The following is an 18,937-nucleotide window of genomic DNA, read 5'->3' as shown; positions in this document are numbered from 1 at the left end:
AGGTACTGTTTGATAATAGAGCTCATCTCATAGCTTGCTGCCATCCCTTCAGCCCCGCTCTTATTGCTCACCCTGCTCTCTGCTGCATGTTTTTGGTGTTTCCTATACTCTGGGACTCTGTGGACCACACACTGAGCCAGCTCAACATGCTGCACCTGCAAAAACATAACTGAGGTTTACCACCCACCCCTCAAAATGCTGCCAAATGTTTTCTCTTGTTGTGCAGAGCTGAATTAGTTCAACAAGCACCAAAGCCCATGCAAGGCAGGGGGGGACATATCACACGTCCATGGACAGGAGGAGCTGGGAGGCACAACCGTGCTTTGCAGCACTGGCGAGCCAGTAGGTTAGTTCAGCTCTGCAGAGCCTAGGAACAAGGTCTGTAACCCCCAAGCACAAAACACCGTGAGAGCTGTGAAAGGGGCAGAAAGGGGCATGCAGATCTCCATGAAAATTATCTGACAGGGAGGTCAAGTCAGGGCTGCCATCACAGCATGACAGAGGTGAAAAGCAGTGCTACAGCTAAAGGGAGAGGGTTTTTTACCAAGTGAATTAGGGGGGAGGGAACTTGTTTCCTTTTCGTTCCACCAAGCCAACAGAGTGCTATGAAAAAAAAAAAAGCCACAATTTATATGCTAACCCGTGCAGCATAAAAGTATATGTGTGTGTATATATATATATATATGGGAGAATCACATCTGTCATACAAGCATATGCATACATAGGTTTACATGTGTGAGTATAATAAGCAAGCAAACATATCCACAGGCACACAGAAGCAGGCGCAGCACCTGGTGCAATCTAGCAAGGCAGAGAAAAGCAATGAAAGCCCTTCCAAATCAGTTGACTTCTGCCTCCTGCAGAGCCAGCCCATCCCTGAGGATAAAACAGGAGACAACGGGGCAGTGCTGCACATCCTTATGCAGTCCTGCTGGCTAAATTGTCTCAATTATGGGAGACTGCCACCTCAGCAGGAACCCTGCCGCATCCTCTCCAGCTTGCATTCTCGGTGCCCTCCAGTGAGTTAGGAAAAGCAGAGGTGAAGCAGCACCTGGCAAGGCCAGTGCCAATTAGACGCAAGCAGCAGGCAGGATCCCACCATGGTCTCCTTGAGATGCTTCAGGTATAGCTACCATTTTAGTCCAGCAGTTTTAATCCCAGCAAGAGGCACATTCCTAAGAAGAGCTGGCACTTGCCTCTAAATTGTCATTTCTTGCTAGTGCCCCAGCACAAGTGCTGGCTGTGGGTGCCCTGTTCCACCCCTCCTTGTGATGCCCTGCCTGTGCTTCCTTGCGCCTGAGCATCTGCTTATGGTGGTGGCTGCTAGGGTTTGGAGCGCAACTGCGAGTGGAGTCTGAGGCTCTTAGAGCAAACCCCGTGATTTCCCAGGGGCTGTCAATAACAGGGAGGCTTGGGAGAGAGAAGATAGTGGTTAGGGTGACAGCCAGATGGGGCAAGCCTGAGACACTGCTAATGAGGCAGGGTGGAGCAATAAAGGCAGCACGCAGCAGGCGAGGGGAACAGAGGTAGAGTCCTTGAATAGAAAGCAGCGTGATAATGAGGCCGTAGTGCTTTGCTTTAACTGCTTATGCTGTGCAGTCTGCAGCCTGCTGTGCAGGAAGAAGGTAAAGGGGAGTTGAGTTATTTAACCAAACTAAATAACAAGGAAGTCATGTCAGCACAACAGCCTGCTTTCACAGAACAATAGTCCCCTGGTGCTACATAAACACAGAGATCCAGACTAACCGTGTATTTTCTACGCAAGAGGCAATCTCCCCTGTGCCTGCTGCGGATTCAAACAGCCCCGTTACCACTGTGAGGGCAGGAGATCTGCCAGTGTCACAGAGATTGGATCGACCTGCTGTGTCCCCATGGGTTCCAGATAGTCAGAAGCTAGCTCCTTGCACCAAGAGTGCTTTTTAAAGAGCGTTGGCCTCCAAATAGCTGGGACCAGATTGTGATCAGAGAATAATAGCGGGCTGTTGATGTATCCTGCCAAGCCGTATGTCCGTCAGCAGTGATCTTAGCACCAGCCTCACAGGTAAGCCCGGAGACAGCTCATTGCCCCAGGCCTATCAGCTTTTGCATAGTGACATCTCTACAGCTAAACGTCTACCCAGCAGACAGCCCCTGAGTAGGAACGCGTCTCAGTCAGCACGAGGCATTCAGCAAGCTCTGCAGTTAATGGAGAGAGACCCAGTCATTAGTCAGGTCTGGTGGGCTTGTGTTCATGGTTCTGCCTGGCTCTGCCAACAGTTCAGTGTTTGACCTTGGGCAAATTGCTTCCTTGTTCTGTGCCTCACCTGCACTATCTGTAAAGTGGAATTACCACTGCTGTTAGCCTCAGACTGCGGTCTCCGAGTCCCAGTTTCCTTCAGTTTCTGTGCAGTTCTTTTGAGATCCTGGCTAGGAAGAAGCAGTGTGTGAAGCCAGCAGCGATGCATACCAGAGGCCTGCTGTGGCGTAGAAAAAGAATGCATTGTAAAAACCCTATAACCAAAACAGGAGGCTCTGTGTGCTACTAGAGGCTGATGAATCTGCAAAAGCTCTGTTCCTGTAGGAAGACAAAGGTGCAAAAGAAACAGAGTGCCCTTGAGGATTCACCAGGGCTACACCTCCCATTCTCAGTTCCTCAGGGGACCTCTCTCTGGGAAGAAATCCATTGTGGAGAAGGTTCTTTGGAGGCAGTAACTACCTGTGGAGGACCTCCACAACTCACCTTTCTGTCAAAGGCTAGCTTCCAGCCAGAGGTGTAGCTAAGAGGAGCTGTAGTGTGATGAGATGAGCGGTCTTGAAAGTCAGAGGGGAGATGTGGCCCATCAACTCCAATTAGCTTCTCTGCAGGTGCTTAATCCCTCTTGTTGTGTGGATATTATTTGTTTAGTTTTTCAAATGACTTCTGTCTGACTCCAAGTCCCAAGGAATGTTGATGTATAATAGGTGTGTTGCTAGCAGAATGCTTTGTATGAAACTTACTCTAGCTCATCTAATTTGGGGATGGACAACTCCATCAGGTTTGTATCTGCTGCTTTTGCTTGGTGTGAAAAGTGGCTTTTCTCCTGCATGTTGCTTATTGTTTTTTTTCCCCCCTTAGAACGAGTTTTACCCACACTCCCCAACCCTTTTCCAGGTCAGTATATGCTTTATGTCAAAGTAGCTCTAGCCGGGTCATTCTCCATCATCCTGATATATGCGAAGAGCAAGGGATGGGCAAAACAGTGCAGGACAATAAGGGCCTTCCCATCTCTTCTACATGCCATTTGTTCTCTTCTGCTCACCTTCCTCATCCTTCCCTTCCCCCCTTCCATTTCAGGAAACCAGTCAGCTAAAAAGCAACAACCTTTAACCAAACTTTGATCCATGACATCGTGTCCTCATCCAGGTCTGGACAGTCTTCAGTGGGGATCAGTTTGTCTAGAGACCCATTCCTTACATATATTCCAGTCCTATGCTTTCTTTTCACATATCCTGATTTGGATCAAAAGCATAAACAGGTCTAAAATGTTGCAGGGATGGTGGAGGGGACAAGTGAGAAGCTAAAAATTAAAGTGCTGCCAGGAGATTTTTTCACTCTAGATGTGCAAGCTATTCACAATGCATTGTTTTCTCATTCCTCTGCCATATACCCCCAAATCTGTCTGTCCCGTAGTGCTGCATTTCGTGGAATCACAGAATTGTTCAGGTTGGAAAAGACCTCCAAGATGATCTGGTCCAACCATTACCCTACCACCAATATCACCCACTAGACCATGTCCCTAAGCACCAGGTCCAACCTTTCCTTGAACACCCCCAGGGACGGTGACTCCACCACCTCCCTGGGCAACCCGTTCCAATGCCTGACTGCTCTTTCTGAGAAGAAATGTCTCCTCATTTCCAACCTGAGGCAGACAGCACGAAAAAAAAGCTCAAGGTAAACACATAAACCACAGTGAGGTGGTACGGACTGGTTTATTACAAAGGGAGGAGGTATGAAGGGAAAACAGAGCCTGAGTATTTTTCCTGTTCTTGCCACATGCTGCTAAAGCATGCCTCAGGTCCAGGCAGCGTGGCCCAGATGTGCACATGAGGTTTGGTGTTTGGATGCAATCTCGAGATTGTGTAAAAGCACAGAGACTCAGCACTTCCTGAAATTGGGCTGTTTCCAGAGGTTTGAAGCTAAATCAGCAATAAGGCAGCCAGTCCCCTTATTCACTTAAAACACTTTGGCCTAGGGCTCCTCAGTATCTTTGCTTCACTGCCATATGATGGAGATATACTCAACTCATGGGATGCTCTGAGGCCTCAATAGTTAACGTCTGCATAGAGCTTGGAGGTAGAGTGTTATTATGAACCCATGTTGTTTTGCAAAAGGGCACCTGCCCAAGTAAAGCACCTGCAGGTACTCCCATGAAAAGAACAATAAATGCTGGGTGTTACATCAGCTCCGTTTAACTACTCTGCGTTTTCAAATCAAGCTCTGCTCTTGGCAACTTATTCAGGCTCAGGATGTAGTCACAATTGCCTATTTAAAAGGCAAATCCACAAACACAATTAAAGAAAAGTACCTAAAAAAGGAGGGAAAAAAAAAAAAAAGAAATCAAGCTACCATTAAAATTAAATCCCTGAGAGTGATTTGTAAATAACATTCAAGGAGCTGAAGAAAGGAGTAAAGTAGGCCGTTGGGAACCTAGTGTGGCAAAATAAATCCAATTAAACACCATTATCGTATGTATTGCAAATGAAACGTGTGCTTGGATATGAAATTAAAGTTGCTGAGGCTGTTTGGGATGTAAGGTTTTGAGGAGTTTTCCAATTTTGCTTGTTCTTTTTTAAGCAGAACTTTCAATGACAAATATTTTTGTCTGATGGAAAACCCAGGGCTCTTTCTTTTTATGATTATTTTTATTATATATCCTTAAATTCCACAAGCAGGCACTGTTAATTCTTTTCGGAGCCAGCCCTGTTTACAGCTGGCTTTGAATTAGTAGTCCATTAAGGTAAATGATAAAGCAAAAACTGCAAGTGAGCAAGGCCCAGATTTCCATACCAAATGCCCCTCCTAATCAAGCTGCCAAGGCCATCCTGCAAAGCTTTTGTCAATCCTTTAAAACACTTTCCACTCTGCCTTTGAAGTTTTTATTTTTTTCCTTTTGCTGCTCCCTGTTCTCCTGAGATCATCTTGAAGGACATCCTGGTATGACATCACTTGTGTGAGGAGTCTTCAGGAGTTTGTGATGCCAAATGCTGGGATATCTCCTGTGACCCAGGACACGCTAAGAGGATTTTGCAGAGGGGGAAAGTAGAATTTAAATACTCTGGACCTCATTTGGTATCTGAAAGCCCCTACCAGCTTCTTTAATGTGGGCCTTCAGCACAGATACTGGTTTATCTCAACATTTGCTTTTGCTTTGCTGTTCACTTTCAAAGGAACCTTAGGCATAAAAGCTTCTTGTTTGACCTTTTTCTCCCTATGGGTTTATATTCTGAGATGCAGTCCTCAGCTCTCAAACAAGCCCTTCCTCAGTGACCACAATCGCAGCCTCTTCTCCCTCAATTTCCATTTCTCTTAAGCCTTGGTAACACTTCCCTGCCCTGTAGGGCTTTGAGCATTAATTTTAAAAGGAAGGTGTTTTGAGATGAAGAGCACTGTGCTCATGCTCATGCTCATTGCTATCATCAGCTAGCTGCTGTGAAAACATCTTGTTTTCAGGCAGGCTAGGGACTCAGAAGAAGCCCATTCAGCTGAACACATGGGACTTGAATTTGATGAGGCTGTATCCTAGAAGGCTGGTGGAGCCTAGCTGATTCAGCTCTCAGCTGATTTGTCCCTGGTAAATGTTCCATCTCTCCTGATTTTCCAGCAGGGAACTTGCCCTGAAAAGTCTTCCAGGATGATGTCACCTCATCACATTTTCCTGCCCACATGGTAACCACATTGTAATGGGATGTCAGAACACCTAGCTGGCCTTAGTGTATCATCAAGTGATTTTCTAAGGGGTTTTCTTCTGGAAGGAGAATTTGCTCATTCCCCACCACATCTGCCAACATCACGGCAAATGGGATCTCTGGTGTACCTCGAAAGCATCTGTCACTAGTATGCCACTGGTTCCATCTCTGTCCTCCTCCTTTGTCCCTTTGCCCTCAGCCCTTTGCACATAGACTCACTCCTCTATCATTAGCCCTTAGTGTCCACATCAGAATGGCTTACCCAGCCTGACAGGCTTCAAAACCTCTAAGTCTTCCCCTCGGGAGTTTTGCGATGAGGGCTTACCACAGATTAACCAGGAACTTTCTCAGCATGGTTAGCTCGAACCCCAGGAGCTCCACAGGGGGATGCCTTGTTGCCAAGAGGGTGGCACAATCCAGTCATGGTCATCAACACAGATTTACAGTAATAGTGTGTAAATAACTGGCGGAGGGGAAGGGAAAAGGAGAATGAGCAGTCCTGTGTTTCTGCCAAAACGCGCACTGATCGGAGAATGACCCTGTACGACTGTAGCTCGTAGCTAGTCTCCATTTAGCTGTAGCCCGTGTAGCTTGTGCTGTCACTAATGCCTTCATCGAGTGGGTGGGAGCTGGGGGAAGGAAGAAAAGAGATGTTCATTTGTGTCTGATGACCAGAGTGGGAAACATAGAGCACCTTTCTTTGGAATACCCTCTCAGTTCTCCTCCCTCCCCATGGAGGTCCTAGCTATAGAGGAAAGAGAGCTCATCCATTGCAGTGGTCACCTCCACCCATGGCTGCTCCCCTGTCACTTCCTCCATTGCCCAAGCAAAGCTAAGCAGGCAGCTGTCCTGTGAGCTGGGTCTCCTTGTTTTGGCAAAAGATTGAAAATCTGAACATTTTGAAGCTATGGGGAGAAGCATGGGGGAATACATGAGAAAGTACAGATTGTAAAGGGTTAACACATGATTTGCAGGGGGGTTGCTGCTTAGGTAGCGATATGGGAGCAGTCCACAGAAACCAGTCCTCCCAGTACGATGTGGATGGTTAAAGAACTTATCAGTCTCTCAAGTCTTCTTCACTGAAGCCAGAACTGCTTTCTCAGATGGTTTCCAAGAAATGGTCAATGAAAACCCAAGCCTTCGGAGCCTTTGAATCATACTTGTTGGCAGGGCTGGGGAAAACATAGCATAAACAGGCTAAAATAGCCAATCTTGTCCTATGGTGATCCTGACATAGAAATTACCAGCAGACAAAAATACTGGTTGTAGGGACCAAGCTTAGGAAGGCATCAGCACCTGATAACGCCCGTGACCCTGGAGATCAAGCTCAACTCAAGGTTCACCTTGCTCCCTGCTGGTGGTATCCAGCCAGATTTTCCCAAAAGCTCATTCTCCGTTGCAGAAGGGGATGGCTCTGCAGGGTGGATCAGGCAAGCCAAGTTTCTTTCAGCACTCAAGGTCAGTGTTCATCCCTGCCAGGTCAGTAGGCTGCAATTGCAGTGGGTGCCAAGCCTGCTGGGGCTTCAGGCCAAGGGAACAAAAAGAACAAGACAGGGCAAAGGCAGAAGGCCAACATCATATTGATTTTTTTTCTTGATATTTCATAGGTACCAGGCAAGCAGTGTCATTATGTCTTATTTTTGACCATGTGGTTAAAAGTGAATAAAAGTCAGAGGTGATGATAGTGTGCTCCAAAATGGATCATAAGTACGGAGTGGGAAACATCTTAGGGGGAAAGAGAAATGCCAAGAATTATTTCTGCTACTACAGCTACTAGCATTATTTGGTGAGCTTTCTGGGTAGCAACAGACAGTTTCTGTTTGCTGAGACTGTTTAAAAAATTAGAAAACATTCTAATTCCTTCCCAAAAAGTGTAAAGAAAAGAAACCAGCTTTTTTTAAAGGGAAAAAAAAAAGACACAAGGGAGAGAGAGAGAGAAATGGCTTTATTGCTTGATCTGTTTCTGTACTTTTTGTTCATTAATTTTAATTTAGATTGATTTATTCCAGAATGAGCCCTGGATTGCATATATTTGCATAACCCTTTCCGGTAGTAATGCTGTGGAGAATCCAGTGAGGGAGGAAGAGCAGAAGCAGAGGGTAGAAACTGAGACTGCAAGTCCCAGGAAGATACTCCTCAGGGCTGGGCCCTTGCACTGGGGTAGCGAAGGCATTTCAAGGTCTGGTTAGTCACAGGTGCAGCTTTGCACGCCTGCAGAACAGCCCTGCCAAACAGAGGTCAGGGCTCAGCAGTCAGCTGGGAGAGTGGAGGTTGGGTGAAACCACTGCGGGAGAAAACACAGAGCCCATGGAAAAGCACCTGCCTTGGAAAATCAGTTGTGCAGTAGGGACACTGATGGATAGCATCGGAGCTGTAGCACGGAGAGATTGCCCTGCAGAGCAGGGCTCGGGCAGACCACGACCCTCCTGGGCCAGATGTCCCCTGCCTGGAGGACACTCATAACTGGTACCATCGATATGTTAGGTGGGTTTTGGAAGCTGTCAGATGAACCTCCCTCCTTAGAGATTAGGAGACCGACCTACACCCACTGCACAGAAAGTGTACCTAAATGCTCGCTCTTCCCTCTCCCTCTCCTGTCCTCCTGTGGTGAGCTGCCAGCTGGGCTGACGGGGACCCAAGTGTGGAGGGCAGCAAGGAGGATGAAGAACAGCCATTGTTGTCTTGATTTAATCCTCAAACACACTCAAAATTTCCTCGCACCCCTAAGAGAAAACGGCCAAAGAACAATTCCCACCTTCCTCCTCCTCCTCTCCCCCTGCTCCCATTTTGACTGTATACCACTTAAGAATTTGCCTAACAAATTGACCTCCCCTCTGGTTATTGTCCCAAGTGAACAGCCTCTCCATTCACTAACCCATGACGGTAAGTCGGTTTGGGAAGCAGCGGGTTTATCTTCCCGGCTCAGGCACTGCACTGGGCCTGCTTGTGAACCAGTTGCCATTCAGTGTCTGCTCTGCTGTTGATAAAGCACATTACACATGGCTGGGCTTGCATGATTAATACAGCTGTCTAGGCGCTCTCTCTAAAAACAAAAACAACCGGGAGAAGGGAGGTGGGGGATTTGGGAGGGAGGGGGTGCACAGGGGGGAAAAAAAAAGAAAAAAAAAAAAACAACCATTCCAAAGAAATCAGGCTTGCAGAAAAAGCAGAGCTCTCCTGGCGGGCCTGCCCTGCTGTGGGCAAGCAGGTCTGTCGGCAGAGCATCCCTGCAAAAAGGAGAAGCCTAGCGGCAAGGCAAGCGAAGAAGTGCACTGGCCCTTCCCCAACATCACCTGCATGTCCCTTTGCAATTTGGGAAATGGATGCATGGACAGGAGCAAGGGCACAAGGGGTCAGGCCACAGAGGAGGATGTGCTGTGACCAGCACGGCTTCAGTGAGGTCCAGCCAGGCTGCCTCTACGGTAGGTGTTACAGACACGCATGCTTGCTGGTGGACCAGTACATTCCTGAGCCAGATCACTTTATGCACTACACACACACCCCATGCTCAGAGGCACATCCCACCTTCGCTGAGCAGTTTTTATGCGCCCCAGAACATCTAGAGGATGGACAGAGTGGCTGCAGGCATCTTTTCCTTTGCTCCCAAGTCACCCAGATGTAGGCTAGCTCAGCTGTCTGTAAGCTGCAGTGACTTTCCTTCTTGTGTTACTGGCCTGGGAATGGGCAGTGGAAGCCCTTTCTGCTCCAGCATTACCCGTGACTGGGCCAGGAAGCCAGCATGAAAGCCCTGCTTGCACTGTGAAGTGAGCAGGAGTCATGCAACTTCACACCTGTACACACATCCATATTTTGATGAGAACTACAGATGGCACAAAAAAGTATTTGTGTAGACCACGTGCTTTAGAGATGTGCACCAACCTGTGGGCCTGGCTTGACTCTCGTGAGATCTGTGGTTCTCTGAATGCCCAGAGAAGTGTGCGGTCTCCTTTATGGTGTTCCCATGATCTGGGCCCCGTATTTCTTGTTCAGAAGCAGCCCTTGACAAAAGCTAGCTAAAACCTCATTCTAGCTTGTTCCACACCTGCACCAGGAGGGATGGGGCCCAGGGGGGGCCTTCTCACCCCACAGGGGCTGTTTCTGTTAAGGGTGGTGGTGCAAGGGAGTCCACAGGGAGGAGTGATGGCCTTAAGAAGACCTCAAGGACAGGTCAGGGGGCACCATGCTGCAGGCACTAGAGACAGAAAGGAAGGGCCGAGGCAGTGATACAACTGGATTACAGTACCAGAGTAATGTCTAGCATGCTGGTCACTCTCCAGCCCAATCTAGTTCACCTTCTGCTTCGATCTCCTTACCAGGCACCCCTCAGCGTGTCCCTCCCTCTTCATTTCTGTTCACAGCCACTCAAATCTTTCCCATGCCAAATACCCAGCAAAGCTTGTGGAAAACTGTAGCAAGGATTAAGTAGGTAAACAGACACGCACAAAGCTGATGAAAATATTAATTTTTCAAGAGGTTCCAGAGTTTCCCATTAGCAAGCCTGCTTCCTAGGGCTGTGTATGCTCTGGGTGAGGGGAGCTGTGCTCTTTGTTCCTTAATGAGAAGCCAAACTGTTTCCACAGCCGGTCTGCTATGTCTTACACATGTGCTTGAGATGTGAGTAGAGGATTTTTGTTTTTTTTTTTTTCTATCTTAGAAAAATGAAAAGCAGAAAAAGCTTAGATCTTCCCTGTGATGACCCCAAAAAAACTCTGTGTTACGTATTTTTTGGATGCTTTGCTTGTAGGATGAAAGTCTTCAATGAATGGTTTGAAGACAAGGGAGTTGTAAGTAACTGATTTTGTATCAGTAGTTTGCAAGGTGTTTTTATATATACATATATATATATATATATATATATCCTCCAACTACTAGGAGAATGGAAAAGGTGGGAGACATTTCTTAGCCGTGAGAGAACTGTGGAACTTTCTGATACCTCTAGGATAGATCTAGTAATGAAAAATATTTGTAACCTTGAAACATAGGTGGTCTTCTGGCCACCACCAGCCTCACTGATCATGGTAATAGCTCAATTCCAGACTAGCAATACTACATACCAGCTCCAGGATAAATGGTGTAAGCAGCCATCTTTTGAAAAGCACAACCTTCTCAGAGCGACACTGAGAAATATGATTTCAGGGATAGTCTTCAGACCTCGGAGAAGGATGGGTGAGCTGCATTGCAGAATGAATCTTCACTGTGACACGAGGTATGATAGATTAGTACTTAGTGCACCATGAATGAGCTCCAAAACATGGGGAAGAACTGTTCAGTGCTAAAAAAACCCATGAGCAAATTCTGAAATACATTAAACAGTGTGCTAAGATTGATAGACACTAGAGACATTGCCTTAATCTTGTTGGAGAGTTGCTGCAGGGCATCCTCCATAGTTTACACAGTGGTACTTCTGCCTCTAGAAAAGCCAATCTATTGCCAGTGCCGTTGCAGTCAAATTTTAATTACAGGAGAAGAGCCCCACAGATACTAACTGGTAGTAAGAATGGGCCATAAGCAAGTAACAAACAAAAGAGTTTCAACATTGAGAACAGGGAGTGAAAAAGCATGTCTTCTGAAAGCAGGGGGGATGGACAGGAAACTAGTAAGGAAAAAGCCCCAGATGAACCCTAGTAAGTAGAAACTGCTAATCCCTAAAGCCTCAGAGTAGAGTGCAGAGCCTTGGAAGAAAGAAATTAATAACTTTCGAAGTATGACCTTGAAAATGGAATTAACAGTATTCGTCCCTTTTAAGCCTTCATGATAATAAAGATTTCATCTTCTGAAGCCCTAGCAAGAGTCAACAGACTGGAAAAATGACTTCTTCCAGGGGCGCTCGCAAGTGTAAAACCTAAGACCCCTCCAGGAACTAGGGAGTGAAGTGCCATGGAGACACCTACATGGTGCATATCCACTTTCCCTTTGACCTTAGAGGCCAAACATCCCTTAGAGGATATTTTCATTCCTCCCTCATTTTTGGTCCTCTTTGCTCAAGAAGCAAGACTCCAACCTTTGCTGTAAGCAAAGTTAACCAGTCACCAGCACGGAGCCTGGAGCCACTGAGGATGAAGAGCAGTTTGAAAAATGTCAGGCCAGCTCCACTTGCTTTGCCATCACAACCTTCCTTCCCATCACAGAGAAGTCTTTCTAGCCTGTCTCCTGCCTCCTCCTGGCCTAACCTTCAGCTAGAAGCTCATGGGGTCCGATTGTCCTCTTACACTGGGTTTTATCTCACATTCTTTGAGAGGATCCCAGGGGCAGATTCACCAAAGCAAGTGAAGAGCCTGTAGCTTTCTGGTGCCTTTTGAAACTTCTCTCTGGGCTCTCCTCCATGAGCACCAACAGACTTATCAAGCCCTAGAGTCTTGATAATGTAAATAAGAGAAAACCCAGGCATCTGCTGTCTCTTTTCCTATCTCCGCTTCATTTTACTCAGGTGATAAAACCTGGGAGCCAGTGGGAAATTCCACATTGGTGAGTGCAGGTGTGAAACATGTAGATGGGTGGGTGATTTTTTTTTCCCCTCTCCATATGGACCAAGAATATATCTACTCCTTGCTTGCATCTCAAAAAACCCTTTTAAAGGTCTGTGTTGGGAAGCTTGAAAGTCGTAGTTCCAATTTCTGCTGGCAGTCATGGTGCTTACAGCATTTGGAGGCATACCTCTGTGCAGCCAAGCGGGCTTGTGGATTTGCTTACTGGTCTCATCTGGTTTGTCTGTTCAGCAAGGGTTATTAAGCACAGCAGGTCAGCCTCCAGGGCTACAGTTCTGTACATCCTATAGGTGCCATCAGAGGTGGTATCAGTCTTGCAAAAGGGAGCTGAAGGCAGTGAGCATGCAGAAGCAGGCATTTTCCATGGGGCGGAAGTAGAGCGGGTTAGAAGCTTTACCCATGCAACCTTGGTTTCTTGCAACTACAGTGGATAGACGTCTTCCTTTTGACAGGGACAACCAACCCAGCAGTTCAGAACTGCCACCTGAAGCTGTTCTAGCAAGGACACTGCTGCATAGTGGCTGTGGGAAGGTGCAGACCAGTGGAGGGCAGATTGCATGCCGCATAAACATAACCGCGTTGCACTCAGAGCATGCAGAGCTGGCACCCTTCCTTTAGGCCCCAGGGTTTTTTTGCCAGCAGGTCTGTCTGTGCAGGACCCCAGGGTTTTCCCCCAGGTGTCCCTAGCCACTAGCCCTGTGTTTTAATGCCAGCCAGTGTTATTCCCTTGCAGACACCATGCAGCCAGGAAGGATGCTGCTGTGCAGATCTGTAAACAGGCTGGAGCCGACTTACGGTCTGTCTGGCACTGCAGAGGAGGAAGCCAGGGCCTCTGGCTAGCCACCTAGACAGACTGACAGACTCTAACAGCGGACAAGTGCCCTAAGATCCCCAGTTTTGCTCCCGGTGCTGGCCTTGTCCCATCCAAAACAGGCAGCATCAGCATCTGTGGGAGTCCCTGGCAGCGCAGCATCCCTGCCCGGCCAGACACCTTGCAGGGGAGGCTTCTGCGGGGTTCAAGTGAGCCCTGAGCTGGTGGGTGGTTTTATTATTTTTTTTCCCGTTTTTATTTATTTATTTATTTATTTCCTCTTTATTTTTTTTCTCTGCCTTCGGCTGCCACCTGGTGGGAATGAGGCGTGCGGCTGCAGCCTCCAGCAGTGCTCAGGGCACAGACGGGAACGCCTGCCCCTGCTGCAGCTCCCCCTGCTCCTCGAGCCAAGCCGGGGCACAGGTGAACAGCCGAAAAAAATAAAAAATAAAAATAAAAAATATATTGAGGGAGACTGTGGATACAGAAGTCTTCGGGTAGGCCAGAATTTCAAGGAAGAAAAAAATGTTCTTCCATGTTGTGGATGCCCCATCCCTGGAGGTGCTCAAGGCCAGGCTGGATGGGGCTTTGGGCAACCTGGTCTGGTGGGAGGTGTCCCTGCCCATGGCAGGGGGTTGGAAATGGATGGTCTGTAAGGTCCTTTCCAACCTGAGCCGTTCAGTGATACTGTGAAAATCAAGCTCTTAAGGAGTGTTGAGTTGGCCCCCAGCTGCAGGGGCCGGGACTAAAGGTTGGATGAGACCCTTGGCCTGACCCCGTAGAGCTGGTCTCTTGCGGTGGGCTCCTTTTGGAAGGCTGGTTTTGAGGAACAGGCTTTGCAGTCTCACTGGGGTTTGCAGTGAACCTGAGAAGCACCCTGCTTTTCCTCCTCCCTCCACCTTCTCATCCAAGTCCCACCACCCTTCCCGCCCCTTCTTTTCCTGCACCCTTTATGGCAGTAGGAGCATTTCAGCCGTATGGTACGATGTAGCATACACACACCCATGTGTATGGGGCAGATCGTTTGGTGTAGCTGTTTACCTTGTGCTGAAAGACTAAATCCCTGCAGTGGTGCAAGGCTCTCAGCCAGTGTCAGAGCAGAAAAAGGTTCTGAGGGACAGCCACAAGCTTTCTTTCTTTTTTTTTTTTTTTTGGTAATTAAAAAATATTTTTCTTTCTCAAGCCTTGCCCCCAGAAGCAGCAGAAGTGTTTAGGCTGCTGACCTTCCACTGAAGAACAAAATAAATCCAGCCTGAGGCAAACACCCAGCGTGGGAACATTCCTCCCTCCCCATTAATGCCTGCGAAGCGATAAGCAAGCGGGGCCTTACAGTGGGAAAGGTCAGGCACCCTTAATAACAGCAGGTGCCACCGGCTTGGCGTGCGAGGCTGATAAAGCTCTGGCAGCGCCGCCTAAGCAGCATGCTTCGTGCCAGAGCGTGCAGCCACTCTCAGCTTTCTGCTGCGGGGACGGGTTCGCCTGCAGCGGGGGAAAAAAATTCACTGGGGCCTCACCTGCACTTCCACACCATGACTCGAAAATGTGAAGGTGTTCTCCTAGCAGTGTGTGGAAAGGACCCCTGGGGCTCCTTTGTGTGAGGCTGGTGTGGGTCCAGTATCACCTGCAGGTGGGCAGGAGTAGCAAGGGCATGGTGGCACAGCTCCATCCTTTCCCTAGCTAAATTTATGGACACAGCTCGGGCTACTCTGCCTTGGGAGAGATGTAGGACAGTGCACATGGTCCCCTTCAGCCCAGAGGGAGCTGTGTAAATCGGCTGCCTCGTGCTGTGGCACCAGCACAGATGACCAAGGCTGGCTGTGGTTAGTCTCCCCGGCCGTGGGCCACCTGCATCTGCACCCCTCGCTAGCTGCAGCACGGAAGGGAGGCGCGATCGCTTTGCCCTTGCCAATTTTCAGCCTGTGCCTTCCTGGTTTGATTAATGCGGTCTGACACGGCCAGCCACTTGGAGTCTGGGGTCTGTCAAGGGTTTACTTGTGAAATGGTGCCAGATATGCATATGAGCTCAGCAGCAGCAGCAGCAACCCAATTCTTTTCCCTGGCTGTGGTGGAAGAAAACCCCCTTCGCCATTGCACGGCCGTGAACTTGGCAGTGCAGCCAAATTGCGGGGAGTGGTTAGCCCCGGAGATTAGCTGGCAGAGCAAACTCTCAGGACACCGGCTCAAGGTTACCAAAGGGGGGGAGGGGGGGACAGCGGAGAAGGCACCATTCGTTTGCCAGAGCCCCCCCGTCCGTCCCCTGGGGAAGGGGACACTTTGCTGCCGGGGATGCTCGCCAGGGGGCGGCGGAGACCGCGGCGTGAGCGTTGGCCATAACCGGTGCCCTCGATGCCTGAATTCATTGAGTTTTCAAGGCTTTGGTCTGTGATCGGGCTGGAACCGTCCCACGCTTTCACAGCACGTGTGGAGGTAAATGCAGTGCACCTGGTGTGGCCTTTAGCTGGCTCTGCTGCAAGGCACGGGGATCACACGCAGCTGCCAGGGTGAATTTGTGCGTGCTGCAGTGGCACAGAGAAAGCTCCTCGGAGAAGTGTGAGGATGTACATAGAGCTATGATCATTTTTCAGTCATGGGGATGGGAGTCTTGGGTCATCAGATGTCTACAAGCTTGCTCACTCGAGCTCGAGCAGGGCAGAAGCTGGCATGACCGTCATCACACCGTGCCGCATGTGTCCTCCCTTATTCCTGCATATTGCAGCCGCTCATCTCTTCTACCACGCCATACCATACTGCACCATATCATACCATGCAATGCCTAACCATGCCCACACACACACACAAACCCCAAAGCCAAGCACTTACACCTGTTGGAGCAGCAGTACCCAGGCGAGGTCTAACATACCTCTGCTTCTCCCATGCCAGGTGCCTCCATAGGTTCATCTCTTTGCTCTAATCCCGTATGAACCCTAGGAAAATGGCAAGGAAGGGGCAGGTGGCCATGTATTACATGTCTATGTATGTGTTAGAGAAATAGTATTTTAGCTGCATAGTAAAAAATGTAATGGCTGGAAATGTTTTGCGGACAACGCACCTTGCCTGGAGGGCTCTTGGTTACTTGCTGGGCCAGAGGAGTCATGTTTTGTGACTTCTTCCCTGACAAAATGTGACACGCATGGTCCCAAACACTTGTTCCCCCCAGTTAGTTGACCATGAAAGATACAGTCTCTGACACACAGGTTCAGGTAAGTGCAGCAACTGAACTTGAACTCGTTCCTGAGTTCAGGGAGGGAAAATAATGTTGTAGGATTTGTGTGACAAGTCAAAAAATGAGCAGGGAATAACTGAAAAAAAAGCCACAGTTGGAATACAAATTTTCCACACAAAACAGATGATTTAGTAAGTGAAAGGCTACATTAAGAAAAAAAAAATAAGACAAATGAAAATATTACAGAATTTGAGGGATGCCTTTACATCACCAGCTAAATTTTAATAGCGACTGTGCTGCTGGGCACCTGTGCTCCACCAGCAGAGAGTGGCTCTTTGTCGGGCAAACTGCAGGCTGTGAGATGGAGCAATTGCGTTTTGCTACCATCAGGATCTCACAAACGGGTGGTTTGTTTGTTTTTCTCTTTTTTTTCCTCACACACACCCATTAGAAATGGCTCTTTTTGCTGGTAAGCATGTCTTCCTTCACAGTAGGATTAGTTCCAACAAATAGACCCATATCTATCTCCACACTTCAGTATCTTCTCCTATAAAACACTGCATCTACATGCACAGATATACCCCCACGTGTAAATAACGACGAGCATGCATTTATGAAACTGCAGCCATGTACACCTCCCTGCCCATTACAGAGGAGAGACTGCCAATGCTTGGTATTGTGGGGTGAATTTAAAACAGCACCACTGCCTTTAAAGCCATCCAGAAGAGGAAACCTGTCGATGAGAGGATGGATGAGATGTCAGGAGCGTTAGCACTTAATATTCCTGGAGCGAGCCTGCGTTATTTGTTGCTGCGGCACAGCGCTCCTCCCTGCCCCCTCCGACAGACCTGCGTGCGCGCACACACACGTGCAGGTTCATTTCCTTCCCTTAACAAAAAATCCTAATTTTGCCCTGTAGGTGCCACATTTTGGGACTATGGCAATGCACCAGCCCCTGTGGGCACTAAGATAGGTCACCGCGGGCGGGGGGGACGCACAGCGGAGGTGTGAGCGGCACCGCGGGGTTCACAGCTAGGGCTGAGCTTTCCTGCTTGCTCCCAGCCTGGTTCCTGCAGGCTGGGTGTCGTGTGAGGAGAGAGCATTGGTGGCATGCTCCTCCTTGAGCCCCTTGTCGTGGTACCATGTGTGATCTTCTCCTCTTTTCTCTTCCCTTCTCGCACCCTGCAGGACCTGGCACGGGGAGAGTAGACAACGGCTCCATGAGTTTGGCCGTCCCACTGTGGCTGCTGGCAGCGTCCCTGCTCTGCCTACTCAGCAAATGTTAATACAAATCAGAATTAAAAATAATAATAATAATAATAATTAAAAACAAACAAACAACAACCAACACGACAACAACGACGACGACAACACACAAAGCAAAACGCGTTATACAGGAGACAGAGCGAAGAGAGGGGAGAGAGAAAAAAAGAGAGGGGGAGAGAGGGAGAGGACCGTTTATTTCACAACTTTTGTGTGTTCAGGAGCAAAGAGGGGGGAGAGGAAAAATCACAGCAAAGACGACTCAGCAACATTTAATACGATTTCTAACAAGCCGGCCGTCAAGTCACCGACCGTCTAGGAGGCAACACAAAGCGAGGGGGAGAATGGGGCACCAGCAAGGAGCACGTTGCCGGAGGATGCTGCAAAATAAACACACCAACAAAACCTGCAAAGCCAATCGAACAGAAGATCCCTTTTCTTTTCTCTCCTCCTTCCTCTTTTCCATACTCCCTCACCTGCCTTCCTTCCTTCCTTCCTCCTCTTTCTTTCTTTTGCAGAAAGAGGTCTTTGCTTCAGCGTCTGTAGCCACTTAGTTAACTTTTTGGATGCTCTTGGTCATTTTTTTGAGCCAATGCTCAGGCAGTTCATACTTTTAGGAAAAAAAAAAAAAGGAAAAAAAAAAAAACACAACAGAGCAAGTTATCTGAAGCTCTCTGCACACTGGTGTCCCATGAAGAACCCCTTCCTCTCTTCACCTCATCCTGTGCTCCTGTGCACTGGGCCCTTGCTAAAAACCATCCTTCCTGTACCCTCCTTCCTGCAACATCACGCTCTGGCCTGAACTAAAGTTGTGTCAATTCAACCGAAACCATACTTTTATTTCCTTTTTTTTTAATTCTCTTCCTCTCCCCCTCAATTTGACTGTGTCTTTCTCTTTCTCCGGTGTATGCCTGCGTGCGTGCGTGCATGCGTGCATGTGTGTGTGTGCGGCTCTCGCGCTCTGTCTCCTCTTTCTCTTTCTCCTGCTCTCTCTAAGCATGCAAGAGGAACAGTCCATGTGTACATACGCTCATCCCGCTGTAGATAATGTCCTGCCTTGTAAGTGTGAGACCAGATGCTGAGAGATCACTTGGGCAGAGAAGAGGGGTGAGGAGAGAGGGGCAGCTGCAGCACAGGTTCCCGCGGTGGCCCTTCTCCAGTGTCCTCCTGGCCACCTCGCTTGCAAGAATCAGCCTGCATCCTTTTTTAACCTTTTTTTCCCTCCCACCTGCACCTGTCTGGCTCTCAGCCTTTGAGTAGCAGCATAGCAGCTCCTGCTACACCTCAGTG

The 18,937-nt window shown here is 48.4% G+C and overlaps 1 protein-coding gene across 4 annotated transcripts in view; it reads left to right on the top strand.

The window, feature by feature from the left end:
• LSAMP (limbic system associated membrane protein) overlaps window positions 1-18,265 on the top strand; it is a 999,481-nt gene extending 981,216 nt beyond the window's left edge. For 3 of the 4 annotated variants that reach the window (XM_035540486.2, XM_050712016.1, XM_050712009.1), the window contains one exon: window positions 17,573-18,209. In XM_035540486.2, the coding sequence (XP_035396379.1) occupies window positions 17,573-17,670 (98 nt within the window). In that variant the 3' untranslated portion in view covers window positions 17,671-18,209. Of the gene's footprint in view, window positions 1-17,572 lie in introns of all 4 variants that reach the window. The other variant, XM_035540485.2, reaches the window with a different exon arrangement.
• Window positions 18,266-18,937: the final 672 nt, after the last annotated feature.

The sequence above is a fragment of the Cygnus atratus genome, chromosome 1 (genome assembly GCF_013377495.2).
Source record: "Cygnus atratus isolate AKBS03 ecotype Queensland, Australia chromosome 1, CAtr_DNAZoo_HiC_assembly, whole genome shotgun sequence".
NCBI classification, from domain to species: Eukaryota; Metazoa; Chordata; class Aves; order Anseriformes; family Anatidae; genus Cygnus; species Cygnus atratus.
This window is presented reverse-complemented; position numbering and strand designations above follow the sequence as displayed.